Source organism: Paramacrobiotus metropolitanus, unplaced genomic scaffold (genome assembly GCF_019649055.1).
Source record: "Paramacrobiotus metropolitanus isolate TYO unplaced genomic scaffold, Prichtersi_v1.0 Parri_scaffold0000134, whole genome shotgun sequence".
NCBI classification, from domain to species: Eukaryota; Metazoa; Tardigrada; class Eutardigrada; order Parachela; family Macrobiotidae; genus Paramacrobiotus; species Paramacrobiotus metropolitanus.
This window is the reverse complement of record NW_026570354.1, coordinates 190,195-212,671: the sequence shown is the minus strand read 5'-3', so window position 1 is coordinate 212,671 and position 22,477 is coordinate 190,195. Positions and strand designations below refer to the sequence as shown.

At 46.1% G+C, this 22,477-nt stretch overlaps 2 protein-coding genes across 2 annotated transcripts; both read left to right on the top strand.

Annotated features, from left to right (window-relative positions):
- Positions 1–1,033: 1,033 nt before the first annotated feature.
- Positions 1,034–6,547, top strand: LOC129599008 (uncharacterized). The gene is given in 10 exon segments (XM_055497124.1): positions 1,034–1,328; positions 1,387–1,597; positions 3,466–3,908; positions 3,968–4,146; positions 4,148–4,352; positions 4,436–4,529; positions 4,910–5,321; positions 5,404–5,678; positions 5,793–6,306; positions 6,372–6,547. Coding segments are annotated over 10 exon segments (2,634 nt in total). The 3' UTR covers positions 6,378–6,547.
- Positions 6,548–8,229: 1,682 nt separating this feature from the next.
- LOC129598998 (uncharacterized) lies at positions 8,230–13,055 on the top strand. The gene is made up of 7 exons (XM_055497109.1): positions 8,230–8,855; positions 9,038–9,220; positions 9,966–10,168; positions 10,543–10,705; positions 11,168–11,208; positions 11,916–12,057; positions 12,504–13,055. Exons 1-7 carry the CDS (start codon positions 8,783–8,785, stop codon positions 12,713–12,715), a joined length of 1,017 nt encoding a protein of 338 aa, XP_055353084.1. The 5' UTR covers positions 8,230–8,782; the 3' UTR covers positions 12,716–13,055.
- Positions 13,056–22,477: the final 9,422 nt, after the last annotated feature.

Here is a 22,477-nt window from a genome sequence, read left to right as displayed (position 1 = left end):
GAAAGAAAGCAAGAAAAGCAAGCAATGGACGTGGCCATTGCTGATTGCCTCGGCCGGGCAATTTGCATTTAGCATTTAGCCTGGCAGCGTCAACAATGCAGCCAGCACTGCATTTACACTCTCGGCATAAATTAGAATGCCCGTCTTCCTTGAGAAGAAAGGCCAGAGAATGGGCCGAGTCGTCTTTGTTCGGCGCATCACGTGCGAAAATGCGAATGGGCCATTCGCCTGGCCTGGCAACGGGCAACTGAGAAGGAAAGCGCAAGAAGAAAGGAAGCAGACCGAGCCAATCGCATCGGCCGCTGTCTGCGCCTGTGCCTCACAATCCACAATGCATGGATCGTGTTTGCCTGGATTCGAATTGGAATCGAACACGAGAGAAAGCGCATCAAAGGGAGAAAGCGTTGGCACTTTCTTGTCTCTGCCTAGTGCCTAGCGGTGAAAGCGCGCGTCTTGTCCATTCCCCCGAAAGAGAGAAAGGAACACGGCGTGTTGTGATTGATCAGTACAGTCGATTCTCATTTCTGGCAACAGGTTGCTGCTCACTGCTCGCGCTAACCTGTTGTCTTGCTCCATTCCCATTGCTGCACTTTACGCGCTTATTTGTGCTCGGCCAACTGCAGGCGCATTCAAATCCCTTTCGCTTTCCACGCGGCCTGTTTCCTTCTTCCATTGTTGATTCAGCGCAAAATCGTATAAACTTCTCAGTTATAAATCGTGGCTTCGGATTTTATAAAAATATTATCCATCATAATGTTGTTTCTGTGGACGCTTTTCCAAGCCTGATATTTCCAGCCATCATTTCTAAACCGCAGCGGAAAATAATTCCTGATCTGTTGATGACATCATTGATTTTTGATTTTTCATTTTTAAAAATAATCTTTTGAATTTGGATGCGAACGGTTTATTAGTGAGAATCCGGTCACCGCGAGACAGCGACGGAATGATTAATTGGACGCATGAGTCATATAATGAACCTGCTAGAGCGATGCTTATCTCTGCCCAATTATAATTATCCTCATCGTCATCGCCAATGAACCCCTCGTTCCCCGCCATGCTGGGCACCTCCCAGTCCGGTCCGCTGCACCGGCCGTGGGAGAGCCTCCCGGAATCCCCGCAGCTCTCCGCCAGCGACCCCGGCGGCCGTCCCCTCGCTGCAGCCTCGCCGCGCTCCGCCCCGGCCGCGCCGGGGGTGCCGGCCTCCTCCGCCGGCAAGCACAACCTGGCCAACACGGCGCACCTCTACGCGCCCGCCTGCGGCTTCTCCCCGGCCCACCTGGGCCCTCCGGTGCCTCTGAACAGCCCCTACCTCCCGGGAATGGTCCCCGGCTACGCGCCCTTCCCGGCGGCCTTCTACCCGCCCCACGCGGGCCTCTCCCCCGCCAGCTCCTCCTCCACGCCGCGCTCCGACCTCTCGGCGGGCCACGCCACGGCCTTCCCCTTCGCCGCCTCCCCGGAGGCGTCGCCGGGGGCCTTTACGAAGACGCCCCAGTCCCACAGCGTCTTCGCCGAGTATGAGCAGAAAAGCGCGCGAGCGGGAGAGTCGGTGCCGTTTTCCCTCCGCGAGATCCCTGAATGCGGCGCTTCCCAGTTCGGGGTGAGTCCGGGCAATGTTGTTTTCAGTATTTAATAAAACATTTAAGATGATTGTGCATTATTTGTTATTAACCAATCTTTTATTGCGATAGTATCTATTATTTATTTCTGTTTTTGTTTATGTTTTTTTTTTGCGCTTACAGCACTTTTAAAAATTTTTTGAAACCATTCTTGTAATTTTCTAAATGTATAAAAACGTATAAATCTAAATGTATTTCCTTTGAATTATTTATATTTATTTTGCCAATTAATTTGTTAAACTTAATTATCTTTTTGCGTTTCATCTAAAGAAAACGTTGATAATCTACAAAATATTGCACTAATATGCTGTGTTCTTTGCGATTATGCGGCCGGTTGGTTTTGAATTGCGGCGGCCAGCCTTTATGTGCGGCTTTTGATCACTGCCGGTTTCGAATTTGCCGGTCTGTTGTTTATGAATTGTGTTGTTAGTTCCCCAATTGATTAACTGCGGCATTTGTTTTGCAAACCGTCATAACTGGCTACAACGACTAGAGCGGAAAAATACGTTGATGATATCTGAACTTTCCTCTGTTTCATAACGCGCTGACCTTAAAACGCAGTTTAAGCTCACAACAGCAATTATTGTCTGATCTGCTGGCCCCGCCCCCCGCCGCCCGAAAGACTGGACGTGTATTCTTACATGCACATCTGTGTTATATTAACTGCACGGCACTTGTCGCAGATTTGCTCGAGCGCTTTGTGGCGCGAAGGAGAGAAGAAGAGAACGCGAAGGAGAGAAAGGGAAAATGGAAAATTTGAGAGAGAGCGCAACCTAATCTCGGCTATCGTTTGTCCGCATCTTGTTCCACCCGGCTACTTTAAAGCGCAGTCAGGCCCGGGTGACCCCTTTCAGCTTTGCCAGCCTGTAAATGGCAGTTATGGCACAATATCTGTAAAGGCGCAGGTGCAAATACTGCTGCACTTGTTCCGCTGGCGTCGCAGCCACTGGTCAGCGCGACAAGTAGACTTCAAGTCACGCATGATGCAGCACAGACCTCCTCAGACAGATCGAGGCAGATGCATCTCCTCCCATCCTGCTATCTATCTCCGACCTGCACTTGTCGCTTTTTCCCGGCCGATTACTGATTAGCCAGCCTGTGGATTACTTGTGCTTGCATTTGCAGCGCCGCCGCGCCGACGGAGGCGTCACTGCTCGGACATGCAGGCATCAGTTTACGCTCTGCACCGACTCCATGCAGAGTGCGCTAAGAAGCCTGACCGCTGACTACTAATTTTGTAAAATGCACTTGCATTTAACAGTGGCAGGGCAGATGTGCCGTAAGCGTCAGAAAGGGCTAGAAGGCTTTTTCGCGATCGAATTAACCGGTTACATGAATCATCGTGCTCCACAAAATTAAAATTAATTAAACCAGCGCAGAAGAGAGTCTCCGAATATCTTTTTGTCTGTTAGGAAAACACTTGTTACACGTTAAAAAATTTTGAATCAGGAATTACATTACTGTACCCTAACCCTGCACTTGAAGGAAATTTGTACAGTGCAGCCGCACGCACTTGTACGAGCCATTCACCATTCACATACGCGGCTTGCAGCTAGTGCGTGTTTAAACGTGAATTGGTTGAATGTTTATCCGGCTATACAGCACCGCGTCGCTCATAGCGTACAAATTTCCTTCAAGTGCAGGGTTAGGGTACAGTAATTTAAAATAAAATAATTATTTTTGTACAACAAAAATAATTTAAGAAAATTCGAAAAAACAGTAGTCGTTACATACGGCCGCACACCTTGCATGAACTACGAACGAGGGTATCGATTGCAGATTTAATAATTACGTTGCTTCTTGAAGTGAAAAAAAATTAATGAAAATAATTGCTGATTACATTTTGCAGTAACCGCGAAAAAGCGCACCCTGCGCCGGTTCCGCCGGGCAGTTACGAACGGCTGCGGGCCGCGCTGCACCACTCGGACGGCAGCGACGTGGAGATGTCCGCCAAGCAGAGTCGGCCGCGCAGCCGCCAGTCCACCGGTCCCCCCAGCATGACCGCCACCCCCGGCGGCACCCCGACCACCGCCCCCACCGGGTCCCAGAGCAGCAGCTCCTCCCGGCGCAAACGCAAACCGCCGCCCATCCGCATCGACTCCTCCATCTCCAACTTCTCCCACTCGCAGCGCCAGTCCCTGGCCGCCTCGGCCTTGGCGCCGCGCTCGGCCCCGCCCATCCCCTCGCTCCCCACCAAACGGGAGACGGCGTCCCCGGGCGCCGGGGCGCTGTATTCGCCGCTGGCTAGTCCCTTCATGACTGGTGCCTTTCCCTACAAATTATTCGGATCAGGTACTTTTTCATAAAAATGCTAACCTCAGCAAAGTTATTATTAACGTGTTTCCTTGCAGAGTACGCCGCATACTACCCGCCCTACTGCGCCACGCCCCTGGCCGCGCCCTTCAGCCCGGTGTACGGCGGGCATGTCCCGTACAGCTTCCCGGGCTTTGGGATGCCGATGGGGGACCTCGGGATGGGCGTGAAGGCGGAGCAGCTGATCCCGGGCATACGTCTCGGCGCCCGGCTCCGGATCGGGGTCGACGTCCAGCTCGGGCTTCGGATCGGGGTCATTGGACACCCTGCAGCCATCGCACTCTGCCCACGGTCCATCGCGGCCGCTGCCGTTGTCCGCCGGCTATTTTCATTCCCTGGCGGCCGCTCAGCAAGCCAGCTACCCGTTTCCCAAGGGACCGCAGAATGGCAGCGGGGCTTTTGTGTTTCTCTGTTTTTTTCCAGGTAAAAAAATTGAGAAACAGTTTTGTCCAAAAAAAATTTTGTCCACTGAAAAAAATATTCAAACATTTGGGATGGTTCCACAGGCACATCGCTCAAGATCCTCATGGGCGACGATGTACCGGCGGCCGTCGAGTACCAGCGCGTCGAAGCGTACCAGCTCAATAACGTTGATTTCGAGTAAGTCACGGATCATTTAATTCAGTTCTACCAATAAAATATCCATTTCGTTAAATTAATATCGATTTTTAAGTAAATATTCATTATTAAATTTATTAATATTTTTATTTGAGCTGTACTTTCATCTAGTTAGCGTCGGTACGTACTGAGTGCTAGTTCTCTAAATAATATTCAGGAGTGAATTTAATATTTTTATTATCATTGGAATTATTTCATTTGTCTGTTTAATTCCGGTGCTAGTTACGGAATAAATATTGATTTATTATTTTTATTAGAATTATTTTGTTGGTCATTTTAGTTTCGGTGCGAAATTTGCGGAATATTCAATAAAATTAAATTTATTATTTTTTAATATAATAATTTCATTTTGGTCTGCGTAGCGTGGGCGCTAATTTCCGGTTGATGGACTACGTAAAAAGCGACGAGCAGGTGGAGCTGAACCTGAAGCCCGTCGGTCACTCTGGCGAAGCGGCGCAGGGCAGTCCTCTAGGCAACACCCGGGCCCCGTCCCACCGGCACTCGAGCCGCGGCGCCCTGTGCCTCCGGGCGTTGTGTCCCACCTTCCACCCCTTCTACAATCACGAGCGCGGCTGGTTGTCGCTGGATCCGCTGGCCACGCTCGGCGTCCTCGGGCTCAGCTGCCAACAACTCTCCGTCTCGGACGTCATCAGCGCGCATCCGCCGGATCTCACCAGTGCGGTCTTGCTGGCCGGCGTCGGCAATATGCCGTTCGGGATGGGCTGGCCGCACGCCGGGATGGGAGTCGATCCGTCCAGCTATCCGACTGAACAAGTAATGAAAATAAAAAAATTTATTTATCGTTTAGTTGTCGTTGCTTGCGAACAAATTGGGTAATTTTGATTTGACCGAACAGACTCGTCTGACGAGAGGACCGATGGAGGGAACAGGGCCGACGCCGAACGGTCACTGGCAGATGACGTCGCCGACCATGGGGAACGGCGGACTGATCGAGAACCAGTTGCTGCCGGGGAACCGGCAGCCGCGCATCCGCCACAAGGACAAGAAGCGCGAGAAGGAGCGCGCGGGCGCCGGCGACGACAAGACCAAGCGGCCGATGAACGCCTTCATGCTCTTCGCGCAGCGCTACCGCGTCGTCTACACGCAGCAGTTCCCCGGCCGCGACAACCGGTTAGCCTTTAACCGGCAACAAAATTTATAATTTCAATATTACTCTCCTGTTTTAATTTTAATTTTTAATATGTTGCTGTTGAAATAATTTTATTTTTACGGAATGTTTTGCAGAGCGATCAGTTGTATGTTGGGCGAGCACTGGAAGAAGCTGAGCCACGAGGAGCGCCAGCAGTACACGGAGCAGGCCAAGCAGCTGGCCGTGACGTACAAGGAGAAGAACCCCAACTGCTGGAAACGCCGCTCCAGCAGCCGCTCCGACTCGGACGCGCAGGCGAGCGCTCACAGTCAAAGCAGTGCGCCGCTGAACGTCCTGACACCGACCACCACCACCGCCTCGGCACTCAACGCGCTGGTACTGCTGGAGAACGGCATGGATGCCCAGGAAGATCCAGGGTGGCAGGGCTCGTCGGACGAGCAGTCGCCGCTGGCTGAAGTGGACGTCACGGGCTGCGAGGGGACGGCCGGAAGACGGTCTCGTCGGAGGAGGAGAACGAGGAGGCGGATGCACAGGTCGACGCGCGGCGCTTTCCCTGGCATGCCAAGCAGCAGTGCCGGCTGGCGTCCAACGGGAATTCCATGGCGGAGTTCGCTTTCAGCAACCATGCGCCCATTGCTCGCAGTCACGGTGGGTTTGCATAGGCTGCAAGGGAACGAGATAATTCAGTGGAATGACTGTTTGTTATGTTGTAGAGTTGAAAAGGGAACCTCATCAGCCACCGGGACCGTTGTGACCAACACTGGCCGTTGGAGTCGTAGCGCTAAAGTTTTGAATTTTTGTACGCTTTTTTATTTACTAGTATTGTTTGCTTTTGTGAATTAGCCAGGATGTGCAGGTGTGTGTCATGTGAATGGCTTTTTAAATGTTGAATTTTGTACCTTTTACAGTTTTACTGTATGCCAATAAAATGTCAGACTGCATGGATGTACTGCAGATCAAGCTACCAACTTGTCGTAGTCGCCGTGTACGAGCGAGTGCCACACTTCAAGTGCGAAGTCAAAATCTTCGATCTTTATTCCTTCGCACAGTTCGGAGCATTTCTTCGCATCGCACAGTGCGGAGAGAAGGTTTGAAGAGAACGTTTTAAAACAAGGTTAGAGACTTTCATTTACTTGCAATCGAAGAATTTTGTTTACATGATACTGATCGGCATTTTAATTACCTACACGAGCCACGAACGACATTATTTTTACATCCTCTTGACGGCTTCACCTCGGTACAGATACTTTATTTCTCCTGTGGTACAACGTAATTGTTACAATATTTGAAAATATCAACATTTTTTATAGCATCAGAATTTCATTAAACTTTTCTGCTCCTTCCATCGTTCTCAAAACCGATGCCGCGTGACCACGCTGTACCTCCAGTGACAATCTTTGACGTAGAAATTCATGAGAACGGGCCTCGCCTGTGTGTTGCTCGAGTCGCTTTCCCAGTGCTTTGATAAAGAATCACCTTAGTTAAAACAACATACTAGCAACTTACTATCGTACAGTTTCTACAAGAAACTGGCAACTTCGAAATCGGAATTACTGTAATCAAACTGTTCGTCGGCTCTGTGGAAGCGAGTGACTTTTATTTGTTTAAGGGTACTACAAGTTGTAGAGCTATGTTTTCTGTTTAGCCGTGCCTGCAGTCCGGTTGCCTTCAAAAAATAAAAATAACATACAACGTAACATGAGTTCGCCGCTTGGTGTCCTAATAGATTGGTCGTACTCTGTACTTGCAGTTGATGACTCGCACTGGTAGCACGCCAGGGTTTTGACTCTTTAACTTCTCGACATTGTTAGCCGAAACATGGGCGACTTACACACTATTTGGTGACCGGCCAGACGAATTATCGGTCTGGTACTCAATTTTTTTGCTAATTTAGACGAACAGCTACGGTATTTAACTGTGTCATTCAGCAAGATAATGGTCACTGGTCAGCAAATTGTCGGTGCCTTGAAAGCCTTTATCTGCTGCTCTAACTGTGCATACTTGATTTGAAGGATAAGGACAAAACTGATGACCACTTTACTGACGGGTTTCAAGGCTGCCACTTCCCAATTACTTTGTACCGCATTTCGTTACTTAATTTTAAAGCAAAACTTAATTAATTTAACAATGTACACGTGCTCGTACGGTATGAATATTGCGGACAACTTTGTTGCCTGGCTGCACAAGACTTAGTCTGCTGTCATTAATTTTACGTTCTTCTAACTTCTTCCATTTACACTAGGTACCACAACAGAAATAACACGTATTGGTCTTCACTTGTATACGTATCGCAAGAACGTACAGAGTAACAGAACTGCAAACATTTGTCCAGTTCTAGCGCGACATCTACAACAATAACAATAAAGTATGCATGTTACCTCAAAACTAACGACTTACAATTACAGTACTTAAAGTACTTTTACTGTACAATAAGTAAGACTAAGTGAGTAAGTACAATAAGTACTGGTAAGTCTTTCAATAAGTACTTTTACTGTACGTTATTATACGTAGCGTTTAATTTAAGTACAGTACCAATGACCCTTTTAACGTTTAGCTCAAGTTTCTCAACAGTGAAGTTCTGACTTCTGTAACATGTGCGTATGAGAAAGAATAAGTTGTTTTTTGTCATTGGTGAATTAAAAAAATTGTCAGCAGAAGATTAATCGAGTTGCTGTTATAGTAATTATTTTATAATTTTGAGATAAACATTAGACTATCATCATCCTGAATTTTTGGGCCGTTGTTGTTAATTCGTTCCGATTTCTTTGGCTCGGGTAATGGATGTAATGGGTACAGAGTAACATTTAATGGAGTTATCAGTTGTGATCTTCCTACGCTTCAATTCGGTGCCAAATTGAGACGGTGATTAAGTTCTGTGTGTAAATGTATTTATAAGTTGTCATTATTTTGATCGTGTATTGCTTGTCAGTTGTCAGAAAAAAAACCTTACTTTCTGGCACAATCAGCGCCGTGCTGTTGTGATCCCATAGGCCATACCTCTTTCGCGGTTAAATGACAAAAAACTCGTAATCAATGGGGATCAAAGGTGTCGTCATCTGCTTTACGATTGTATAGTTGTATTAATGTTGCACTGCAAAAATAACACAAGAAGATCCGTTAAGCAATGGAGAGGACAGGTCGTGCTCATTGTCTTGTAAGAATGATCTGGATCATCTGCTGTCTTCTGCTGCAACAAGGTCAGTACTTGTCCGGATCTCAGCGTAATCAAATGCCAGTACTTGCGGACGGCGGTCATCCGCTACACAGCTTCCCAAATCGTAGCTACGGAACTCTGCATACGTGGATTATTAATACTAGAACTTTCTGCTGCGTTATTTGTGCAAACTACGATTAAGTAGCCATGTGTTATTGTTTGCAGCATCAGGAATGTACGATCCAGCATTAGCAAGGATGATCGTGGGTAATCTGCTGCAGTGCTATCAGTGTCAATTTGATCGTTCCACCAATCTGTGCGTCGAAGATATGGGAATAAATACGACATGCACAACTGGAATAAATTTCTGTCAGATGGGAGCGCAGTTAAAAGCAGACGGTCGCAATGGTTAGTAACTTAGAAGTTTGGTACAACAATCAGCTGCAATAACATTTATTTACGTAAGTGCGTACAGTTTGCAAGAATGGCATTGGTATGACAACTTCGAGCACTGACCTGCTAAAACCCTTTACGAAAGTCGATTTGCAAAAACTCCTTGGGGAACATTTCTAACGAAACCGCATGTAGCGCGTGGATTGGTTGTACTGTAAGAAATGCATACAAAATTTGGAGATGTTTTTCGTTACTCAGCTCTGAAATACAGCTCACTTTGCAATAGGAATGCAGATACTAGATATTGCTAGTGTCAGAACAGTCCATGGGCAACCCTCGGTGCCAGTGTGAAAAATGATCCCAAACCTGAACCAAACTCCCTCGCAGGCACTTTGCACATAGCTGAATTTTTGACCTTCCGCTGTCAGCCTGTGTGGGCATGCGGCATGCCCTCATCGCATGCATGCGAATAATTGGTGTTCGAAGGAAAACGTTAGCACTACTTGCTTAAACCAGGTCTTAGAGAATTTGTTTTAAGTATTGGAGATCCTGTCCTTATATGGTATATTATGTTCGCAGAAGTGTGCATAAAAAGTTTTATCGGCTGTGGCTGCTGTGCTGGTCACACACCGAAAATCGCTCCAATGAAAACCCACCCGTCCGACCCCAAATGAGAAAAACATCAGCCTAGCATAATTCATCACAGCCCGCAGGCATAAGCGAAAGCAAAATGTAAGAGTACCCCCATAATCCTTTACAGGGTTAATGAACCGAGATTGCGCTACCAATGTTAACGATGAGGACGACATAAAGTTGTGGAGCAGGCTACCGCCAGGAGCAAAATATATTTGCGAAAACATTTTTCCGGCTGCAAACAACCGTCCCGATCGAATCTGCATCTGCAACACACCCTTGTGCAATACTCTCTCTTGGGATGAGGCCATGGTGCAGCCATTACTACCGGTGCGTTAAGTTCATTATGGTTACAGGTTGCCTGCTGTCTTGGTGGCGGAGTGGGTGCAATAGATTTGAAATCTCGAATGATTTAATATTAAGATATATGTAAATGATTCGAGATTTAAATGCAATGATCAGAATTATCATGATGCTCCATAGTTACTCATCGTATTAATGTTTTTACTCTGACGCAACAACAAAATATGTCAAACCGTACTGCAATACTAATATCATATCCTGTGCAGTGCAAGCAAGTAAGTCTGACTTACTTACTTACTGAGTAAGTGCAACCCTTAAATTATTACCAAACATAATAAACGTCAAACCTTCCTTCGTGAATGACGTTTTGGCATGACACTGCTTTCATTTTCTTATCCTAGAACGGTTACAGTGATGCGGACAGCCCAAGAGTTCCAACACTGGGAAACAATTCGTATCGAAACTATTTCGACTTCACCACATCGAAGCCGCCCACTACGAATGATGCTGCTAATGGTACTCGCACAGGTTCGGATTCGGACACTGCAGCTTCCGATTCAAAAGGTAATGTCTCTCTGTTCTCCCGGTTTCGTAATTTGAACTCTGCATTGCTGCACCAGTAACCCGGGAAATCTGAGAGCAAAGCATTTGACTATGGTGCTGCTTCACTGTTTTATATTTCACTCGTACTGCGTACACTTTATATGTAAGGCGTAAGGCTTTCGCTGATGCGCTGATAGCATGAGAGGCTTTTCTTTCATGTCAGTCTACGACCTCGTGCCGGACATCCCTGATTCGTAGACAGAGTACAAAACTAATGCATAGTTGCAGAATTACAGTATATGAACTACAATTCATACGTACTCATTCCGCATAATTATTTCGGATGGGTCACAAAAATTCATTACGGTACAGCATGGGATCTTCATTTCGAAAAGGGTTGGGAAACCGAAAAGATTACTAATTGAAGACATACGGTATTTGTAGATACAAAGCATGAAAGGTTCACTATTCTGTATGTTCTAGGTTTGTCAGTGGGAGCGATTATAGGAATTGTTATCGGCTCGGTAAGTTGATTATGATTGGCCTTTCTTTTGGACAGCTTTTAAAGTAATCAGATTTTCTTTAAGGGCTCAAAAAACAAGTAATTAACCATCCCAGTGTGCAGAACACCGGTCCGTACGCGTTGGTTACGCATATTACATAGCAATATAAGTACTACTGTCGCAAGAAAAACACTGCCGTTGCAACTACTACTTTATTTAGCTACAGTGCGATCGGAAATTTTTAGCGCAAAGGTAAAATAAGGTGTGTGGCATGTACGCAGCCTTACAGAGAATGAAACTGCTGCGGCTCTGCGCATTCGCATACAAATTTAGAATCAGTGCGTACCGGTAGTACAGAACGTACAGCGCGCATACAACCGCATTCACTACTCCTACAGTAAGTTTGAGCTAAAAATTTCCGATCGGACAGTAGTTAAATCTAAAACGGTCCGATTTGCCGGCTCAGCAACTCAATAATTAGGTCGCATGCAGAATATTCTTGGCAAAGTACGGAAACGCCTTCATGCATAGTTACAGTGAAGGCTATAAAGCTACAAAAGACAGAGTGATTTATTCCCGCTTCAGTAACGGCATACGTAAAGCTCGCAATTTACGCCGTAGGCAAACGCCATTTTCATGTTCTACACAGTACAAGTGCACCCGACCCTGTCAACTCATTACGTGTTGCCACTACCTTATATCCCAAACCTAAAACGTTTTTTTTGTAGCTGGCATTCCTCTGCTTACTTGTGGCAGCTGCGATTTATGCATACCGGCGATATCATAAAAAGAAGAAACCAGTGCCAATGGAGGAGAATGAGGAAGATGCCGTGGGAAGTCACTCCTCACGTACATCAGTAAATGCTGCCGGTAAACAACAGTAGTCAGTACATACTAGTATACTACTTACTAATCTTCCAGCTTGGCACCTCACTCGCATGCACTTCCAGTGAAGCGATAAGAAAAATTAATTCTAATTATTAAAATAAACCCATCCGAAATTGACTAGACTGTAAAAGCTCAAAGCAGCTAAAATCACTAACGGTAAAATCACTGACGGCTACGAGCTCGATCACTAACGGTCAAATTCCGAATTCGGCCCTGGTCTGACATTCCGAAATTCCCTATTTACATCTGTCTAAATAGCTCCGGACGGGTTGATATTAAAGAAGGATTTAACCCGAAACCAGCCGGTCATATCGATGTTAGAAGAGAAGATTTTCGCTTTCATCCGACACAAACTGTCTAATACCCTCGTTGCGTAGCTATCGGCCTCTGTTTGAAATGCAGTGATCTGAATCGCATTAATTTTATAGGTACTGCCGGAAACAGCGCTGTGAAGAAAACGTCATCTGAAAAAAAGACGGCGTCTTCTGAGAAAACGGCAACCTTGTCGCCGCCGGATGGAAGAGACAACACAGACAGACACAAACCTAAACCACTGCCGGAGAAATCAGACAAATCAGAAACCCAGGTGTACACGGAGAATAAAGGGGGCAAAATGTTCTGGGGAGAAACGTATCAGTAGCAGTTAAGGAGACTGCGAGACCGAGGCAAACTCTTACTAGTAGGCACTAGGCAGTAATGGCAATATGTAATGCAATCGATTCGGATCGAATAGTGCACATAACACATGCAGCGTGGCTTTAGGAGAATTATTATTAGCCGTTGGTATGGTGCACTGTGCACATATTGATATGGCTGCGGGCTGCATAATTTTAAGTACTGTGAGCGTATCGGGGCAGTAAGGCTGAAAGTTTGTGTTATCGGTTGTCAGCAGAACTCTTTAGGTCTGCGTTACATGTTGCACGTTTGGTTGTGTGATGCATGCTGTAATATGGGCCGTATGCACTACGCTGTAAAGGAGTTGACAGTTCACTCTACGTCATACCGGTACAGACACAGTAGTAACGTACTACTGCATCTTCGAGTTAGGCTTGCTGTTGCCGTGCGTTCAATGCGCCTTCGCTCGAATCAACACAATGACCACATAACCTAAAACATCAGAAAGAGCACAGCAGAAAACGCATAGCAAAAGGTCATGTCTACAAATAGCAACAAGACAACAAAACAACAAAACCAAAACGGCGCCCAACCAAACACTACCGGCGGGTGGCAACCAGACCCTTTGACGAGCCAACAGCAATGAATAAATGCGAATGCTGTCAAAAGAGCACATAAAATTGAACAAACCCGTGTTAACATTTCATCACCGTGCTTTTTGAAAAATCTCCTTCTGTCTGGTACATATAATTATGTAACTGACGCCTGTCCTGTCACTCAGGAGCACTGCTTTTCCTCCCGGTCCCCCAGAGCTCGTGGCCGGGCGCGGGTGGTGCTCGGCGCGGATTTGTTGGCCCAGTCAAGTACAGCGACAGGTCACGCAAGCAGCACAATACGATGCCCGATGCCAGCGCAACGGTACTGCTGCAGCGTACTCGACGTGGTACGAGTATTTGTTGACGAAGGTCCACACGGAGGTGTGCACCGGGTTGGTCAGGACTTCGCAGGACAGTGGCTTGGTGTCGCCTTGATAGATGTCGTCGGACAGGCGACCACCTATCTGAATGGATCTGTAAACAGTCGCATAAAATTAGATTGAAGCATCCGAGGTGACTGTCGGCACCTGCATGTATGTAAGTATGTAAGGCGAAGTGGTTCGCCAAACAAATGAACCGCTTAGCATACCTACTTGTCAGGACGGTTCCCGGTCGCGTCGTCGACCATGGTATGCTGCTCGCTTTTTATTAGACTTCTTCCTTTAGCAGTTTCAGACGCATGCCTGGCAATGAAACAAAAAAAAGGAACCCAATAATTGTGCATTGAATTTGAAGGCGGGATTTATAACTTCTTCATTTAAATTCCAAAATGTCATACTGATGTTACTGTTTACTGAATGTTAGGAGTTCAAAATATAGCGGTATTTAAGAGAAATTCCTTGGCATGTAAAATAAAAATCTTCGTTGTCGCTGTGCAGTGTGCACTTTAAGGTCAGGGTTATCGAGTACACCCACCCTGTTCTGATTAAAATCGAGTTACCACTGTCGGTTATAATCTTGAAGTGATTTGTGCGCTTTTCTTCAGTACGCTATCTAAGTTTTTTGTAATACTTACTAAATATTGCTGTCGTTAGCATACGTATTTCAGTCTCATTTGCTATATGCTTAGCACGTTTTATCTCATAAAAAAACCAAAACATTAAAACATTTTCGAAATTAAAAAAAATTCTAATAGCCTAAAGCCCCAGAGGTTTTTACCTGAGGTTAAAAAGTCTCTGTTAACGGAATTTGGCTGCTATAGGGAATAATAATAAGAGTAATATGATAATTAGATGGTGCTTTCGATAAAATGTTGAAGCGCCTGTAAGACTAAAGCCATCAAAAATCCGTTTCCAAAAAATCGCGAAAGAAACATGGTTACCGGGCCAAGATTGACTGGTGTACGATAAATCTCTACAAAACCACAAATAAAAGTCAAAAAATATATTTTCTATTAAGTTGTTTAAAATTCAGTGACAGGCTATTTGTCGCGTGAATAGTCCGCGGTGTGGAATTGGTCGCGCCCAGCTCTGTAGTCGGTCGTATCGAACAGTCAGCATTATCGGTTTACTTAACAGCTACCTAAAGGACTCCAACTAACCGTAAGAATCAAAACGACAAACAGCGGGACAGACGAGGGAAATGTTTTTACGAAATTTTGCAGGTTTTAATCTTCAGACTCCTCTTCGCCCTCTTCCTCCAGCTTTTTCTTCTTTTTGGCTTGCTGCTGCTTCCAATACCACCATCCACCGCCTGCAGCGCCTGCTACGGCCTGCAACGAAAAGTATTTCGTTTTCCACAGTTGCTTGCGGCAGCGAAACACTCCTTAATCGGCTGTTACCGCTCACCGTAACGCCTGCAATTATGCCGACGTACATCATCGTACTGTCGCCGCCGCCTGCAACAATAAAATGTCGGCGTGACTACTGAAACCGTTGTACAGCAGTTCTAAAAGACAGATCAGCAAAATACGACTCACACAATGGTGACCGGCTACCAATACGGCTACAGCCTACCAATCAACTAACGGCAAACTGTACAAAGCCTGTTAAAAAGGTAACCCTGTGAAACGATTCGAAGCAGTAACAGCAGGCTCACAATTCCCTGTAAACGGAGCTTGTACGTATCCTCACCAGCTGCATCGTCCCCATCGGAGGTCCCATTGCCGGCTTCTCCCGCTCCCGTTTTCTGTCCGGACCCAGCAGCCCCACCCGCACCAGCACCTTTCAGACTGCCGCTGCTGCTCCCGTCACCCTGACCTCCTCCCGTCCCATCCCCACCGGCTCCACCTCCAGAACCATCACGGGCTCCACCATCTCCGCCGGCCCCTCCGCCGCCACCACCACCTCCTCCTCCTCCTCCTCCTCCTCCTCCTCCTGCTCCTGTGAACAAGGTTGGATGCACTTACAAACCCCCTGGGGAAATTCGTATGTTTCGTTCTATGTGATTACCGCTTGCGTCAGTGCCGCCCGTGCTAACGTAATTATTGGGGAACAGCCGCAGCGGTCACTGTCACTTTCTTGGTGGAACTAGGCGCTGCATCATGCATATAACGACAGCAAAAGTATCAAACAATAAGTTTGTATTCCAGAGTTAACGATAGCTCGGCTTTGGTTCTTGTCGCCGATGTGCTGGCAAATTTACCGCTTTGCCAAGATCACTTCATATGCATTATTGTACGGTCAAGGACTTCAAGATCATCCGTGCTACTCGTATGAAGTATAAATTATAAATGGAACGTTTCGTACCAAAGAAAAAAACTGGAACGTTTTTTTTCCTTCTTGTAGTCAGTGTAGTCATCTGTAGACAACCTGTATACGACCTGTATACATCCTAAGAAAACCTAAGAAACCAGGTAACTACAGACTACAGTACTTCTACGGTGGTGTCCGCGGGCTGTCTACGTGTATACACTATACAGGCAGATTATCGAGCTCTAAGAAGGGCTGCCTGTATACAGCGGTAGACATCTGTAGTACTTGTAGACAATCTGTAGAGTGTAGACACCGTTGTAGACACACTGTATACATCCCAAAAAACCAGGTGACTGCCGATAGGTCTACAGGGTGTCTACAGCCTGTATACAGATGTCTACAGATACTGTGACTACAAAAAGTGAAAAAACGGTCGTTTTTTTTCATTGGTACGAAACGTGCCACATGTGACCTAAATGGTACAAATGTGCAATGGACTTCCCAGGTGACTTAACGTCGGACCAATCCAGTTTCGCAAACGACTTTATCGGATATATCGCCCAGCGTTTAATCAGTTTGCAAGCCCCGGCGTTACCGTGATGCAGTTTAGATTGCACCGTTACGTTGCGGCGTGTAGATTCAAGAAAGTACGAGTACTACGACAGTCACAACTCACAAGTGACAGGTCGACATAATTAGTGTGGGTTCTTACACACTAGATTGGTTGAGTTAGTTTGCCGGTTTCTTGCTATAGTAGATTGCATCAAGTGCAGCGAATTGCCGCCCTCTAGAAGCTGAAATCTGTCTGACGGCGCCACAAAAACTGACCCCTCCAAGAGCGCCATGGCAAACTTTTCCAGTTTCACAAATCCAATGCCAATGCCACTGCCACTACCAGTGGCAGGTGTCAGTCCACCTTTTATATCCTGCCGTTCCCGAGGGTGCGTGCTCGTGCAGTGATGCGATTAATAACCACCGTAAATACCAATATTTAATGAATATTTTCGCACTACCTTCACTATTTTGTGAGTACTGTACAGATAGGCAAATCAATTACATGAAATCTGTATTTTAGTAATATGATTTTAGTAATACGTAATGGAGCGAGCGCATTTAAAACTAATAACGTACTGAAGCTCTGCTACGCACTACGCAGCGACGAGTTTACTGCTGGCACGGCACGTACAAGCACATCATACTAAATACCACGAAATGAATACTTCATAAACTATACGAACACTAAAAAAATTAAAATAATATTAACATTGGCAAATAGTTTGTGATTGCTTTTTTCTTTGTTTTTCTTGCTTCCTGAGCACACCATGTCACCATCTCTGTGGCACAGAATTTAAGTAGCCTTATTATTTTGCGCACGAAAGCGATAACGGAATTCGAGCATGAGGAAAACTTACTGCATAAAGCCGACCGATCAACGAGAAAGAGCGAAGGCTGACATGGCGCGTTGTGTGCAGTAAGGATAAATTGCAGGTAAGGATAAATTGTACTCGACATTATTGCTTGCTAGAAACGTACCGGTTGTTGTCTTCGGTTGTCGCATGGGTCTGCTTGCTAATTCTTCGGGACTGGCGGTAATTGGGGGGTTGAGATTGTACACGCGTAGATCGGTGTCAGCGCCAGGCACGTACCAAGCCCAGCATGGCGTCAGCAGCAGTAAGTATCCGAGAAACCCGTTGATGAACACTCTTCGCCATGCTGGTTTTGATACAAGGAACAGGAGGACCAAGTCCATTAATGAGTAACAATATCAAGGTTATTCAACATTTTTCTGCCCGTTGCGTTCATACGCTGACTGCGTGGACGGTTTTCTTGACACTGTTATAATCAACTCTGTACGAAACAAACAATTCGGGTAACAGACGACTCATCCAGTTCCTTGCTAATACTGGCCACCAGGTCGCATGACAGTCCTGAGTTTTAATTCAGTTTTCTTGAATAAGTTAGTGCTGAAATGGATGGTGGCAGGTCCGCTGTAATACGGACTGCAATACTTGATAATTTAGGAAAGACATTTTAAAAAGTAGCTGACACTATTTGCCTAGTCTGTACGTTTAGCGTAGATATTTACAATGTTGGCATTGTTCGCCAGTCAACATTCGGTAAGGTCAAGAGTAAGACGTACTGTGGTGAATAGCAAACATAGGCTGCAAATAAACTTTGCCTGCTCATCTGATGACCTCTAGATAATTTTTTTTCTTTTTTTGTTAAAATCTTGTTACCCTTGTTTCTTTATTAGACCGACGGCTGGTATGTTGTAGATCGCGCTGTCACGTCACACGTGCACAACTTTAAAACTAATTAACTAGGAAAAATGCACGTTGGCGTGCATTTGGCAGACCGGAGCGCAGCATTTTCTGTTGAGTACAGCATGTATAATACACTTTAATAATTAATGCAAAACGACTTAGCAACATAAGCACTTCCATTTACTCTTTGGAAATGGCTTTCGTAACAACCTTTCGTAACAATCTTTCGTAACGACCTTTCGTAACGGACAGAAATCAACGAAAGTATTACTCTTGAAATAGAGGACCTTCGCTGCGCTCCGGTCGATAAAAATTAAATTTGTTGTCACGGTAATATGACCACACAATAATTCAGTAAGCCATTCCCCAGTGCCAGTAGGTACTGTACTAAGTACTTGCTTAAATCAGAAATAGTGACTAATTTTGAAAGTAAACACGTGTTACGCATCCATTGAAATACCTCTAATATTCGTTGATTTAAGTGCTTATTCCCGCGACCTGCCAGACTTGTAGGAATAAACGGCGTCTGTCCACCTTGCTGTTTAATTTGTGATATATCACCTCTGTTTGTGCTCAAAACGTAGCGTCTTTCGTTCAACTGATGTAGCTGTTCCGCCATTAAACTTGTGTAATATTAATTCATCATGTGCCGAAGACCTGTCATACTCGTACTCTTCTTGACATCGTGTTGTACTGATCGCAGTTTTCACTACGCTCGTGCTTTTGACATGGTCACGAAAGAGACGATCTGCCGTATTTGGGCAGTGGCAGCACGTGTTGGATTTATCGGGATATTAAGTTTTCAAATAAAACACTGGAGACCTGCTTAATTATAGGAACGGGGAGACGCTCCGTAAGGTCACGCAGTGCGCGCACTTTGGAGAAAAAGAGCCTAAACACAAACAGCATGGCTTTAGTGTAATCACCCGCGGTTGACGTTTAACTGCGAATAGACAGCGGCATCTGTTTTTTCCATCAACTTACTGTACACGCTAACGGTCAAATCTAGTGCATAAGAAGGAAACGAGTAAAAGCTCCTTCATATGCCCTACGGACTTCGGTTCGCGACCCTTTCTTACCAAAATGAAAGGGCACGAAAGGTTGCGACACCTGAAACGTTGTTATATGCAGCAAGCTGACAACTGATGTAAGTTTCAGCCGTTCTCGTTCTCTAATGACCGATGCAAGGACGTTATAATGCTTCTTAAATCTCTCACACAAACATACGTATTTTGCGGGATAACGAAACGCTCTTTTCTTCTTCTCTATTTTTCTAACCGTTGAGTTGGAGGTTTTCTCGAGAAGTAAGCGATGCGCGAGGATTTTGGTTTGACGCGCAAATAGAGAATTTCCGAAAAGCATGGTCCGTCGGTAATAAATTGCAAAACTGGCTCTTCTTGTCAGAACGAACGCGCTGCCGACCGTACTGAGCGCCGCCGCCCAGCATCCGAAACTTGGTCAACGGACTGAACAGCAAGGTTATTTGATACGGAAATTACCAGCGCTTCTCTATTAACAGGCAAGGGCCGGTGCATCCCCAACGCTGCCGTTAATATACTAGGAAAGTGCACTCGCTTTTTGCGGGCACTGCATGACCGAAGCGTAGCAGGACTGAGTGATTGGCACCCCTTTTTAGGGTAGGCAATCATCTTCGATTATTTAATGATATCATCCAGGTTGGTAAAATTTTTAATACAATGACAAGTAAAGTCCCGGCCTCTGACCCCGGTAAGCATTTAAGTGAAACTTTGCAAATAAATAAATGTTTCGAATACGTTTCGAAACTGTACAAAAAATCATAATTTCTTCAGCTCATGTGGAATAATTTATGCCGGTTCATGCAGTGCTATGGGAGGTCACCGCCACAATATGCGCATGTGCAAAGTATTCTTTTAGGACTGTCAAATATCAGCAGCCCGCTTGTATCTGCGGCACGACTGCTGCGCACGTATCGGTTTCTCATTTTTCCGCTATGACTAAAAGAAAAAAACAACTGATTCTCCATCTGACCAATGCGCGCGGCGTTATCAGTGAATCTGTCTGACTCACAAATCAGTAGGTGAGTTGTTGCGCACTCGAGAGTTTTGACCTAGATACAATTCGCATCAGAGTCCCAACACGTAGTATAGTTGACAGCAACTAATGGCAGAGTTACCTGCTGAATACGGTATGAAGTGTTGGATTTGGTAACGCCGGTGGCGGTTATAAACGGCTAAAGATTGTCTTAAAAAGCAGCATTCCCGTATAAGTCCATTATGTAAAAAAAAAGGGCGACACCAACATAGCAGCAGCAGCCGGAGGGTTACCATTTTCACGAAATTGCGCCTAGCACTGCTGACCGATTACGATTCTGATTAGGCAATTTTCTAGAACGAGCTTCTAAATAACCGGAATATTAACTGGTTTAAGTTTTTCAGCGCACGGGTTTGCTTGTGTCTGCTATTCTGGGGCACAACAAAAATGTCTGGGAGGACATATTTGCCGGGAAATGCACGATTGCCGGTCTTTTTGGTATTCTTCGGTTTTTTAGCTTTTGTTAGGTTGCGCAAATGTCCGGACGCCGAACTGGGTGTCATGAGAGGAGTGTCAGGTAGCCGTATTATGGTACTGGACATTCTTTAAACACCCAGCTAGAAATCCTAGAATATTGGTTTAAAGATGTTTAGCACAAACCGGTATATTGATACTGTCAATATAAAGTTTATTGATTCCAATATGGTAGTAACGAAACCCATCGCTTGTGACTGGCAAAAATGCCCCCACGGACACTTCTGTAGCGCTCTTTAAAAGCAATAACCTTTTGATCAGATCGGGAGAATGACCGCCGGCCAATGTATACGGTTACCGTGCATATGTGCGCATCCGGTTGCAAACATCACCGCGCATATTTACATTTGGTGGCGGTGACCGACGCACAGACACCACGAATTACATGTGACGTGAGTATATACGGCCACTGTGCATTTGTGCACCCGGTTACATACACCGCCGTGCATATGTGCATTTCGTGGCGGTGACCGACGCACAGACACCACGAATTACATGTGACGTGAGTATATACGGCCACTGTGCATTTGTGCACCCGGTTACATACACCACCGTGCATATGTGCATTGGATGGCGGTGACCGACACACAGACACTAAGAATTACATATGGCGTGAGTATATACGGCCACCGTGCATTTGTGCACCCGGTTACATACACCGCCGTGCATATGTGCATTTCGTGGCGGTGACCGACGCACAGACACCACGAATTACATGTGACGTGAGTATATACGGCCACTGTGCATTTGTGCACCCGGTTACATACACCACCGTGCATATGTGCATTGGATGGCGGTGACCGACACACAGACACTAAGAATTACATATGGCGTGAGTATATACGGCCACCGTGCATTTGTGCACCCGGTTACATACACCGCCGTGCATATGTGCATTTCGTGGCGGTGACCGACGCACAGACACCACGAGTTACATGTGGCGTGAGTATAAACGGCCACCGTGCATGTGTGCACCCCGTCATATTAACCACCGTGCATATGTGCATTTGTTGGCGGTGGCCGACACACAGACACTAAGAATTACATTTGGCGTAAGTATATACGGCCACCGTGCATGTGTGCACCCGGTTACAGACACCACCGTGCATATGTGCATTTGGTGCGGTGACCGACGCACAGACACCACGAATTACATGCGACGTGAGTATATACGGCCACTGTGCATTTGTGCACCCGGTTACATACACCACCGTGCATATGTGCATTGGATGGCGGTGACCGACACACAGACACTAAGAATTACATATGGCGTGAGTATATACGGCCACCGTGCATTTGTGCACCCGGTTACATACACCGCCGTGCATATGTGCATTTCGTGGCGGTGACCGACGCACAGACACCACATTTTGCATTATCCTTGAACATAGAAGACCTTCGCTACGCTTCGGTCGAAAAAGGTGCGAAATGCGCGGATACAGCCACACCCAGTACGATGTCCAAATGTGAAGTCTGTGATATCCGCGCGCAGACCTGCTGCTACGCGGCCTACGCCCCCAATGGGCACCCGATCACTGGCCGCAATGCTGCTTACGCGCGCTGAAGAAGGTACGTTAACCAGTGTGTCCATTGTATACCGAGAAATCTCGAAAAGGTCAAGCACAGAACCATTTTAGCCAATAGCCTAAATATCTGCGTTGAAATAAATTGTGGCTCCTTTGACCTTCTGTGCATTCCGGACACTTTCACGAAAAGAATTCGCGTGCCGTACACCGGCCAAAGATAC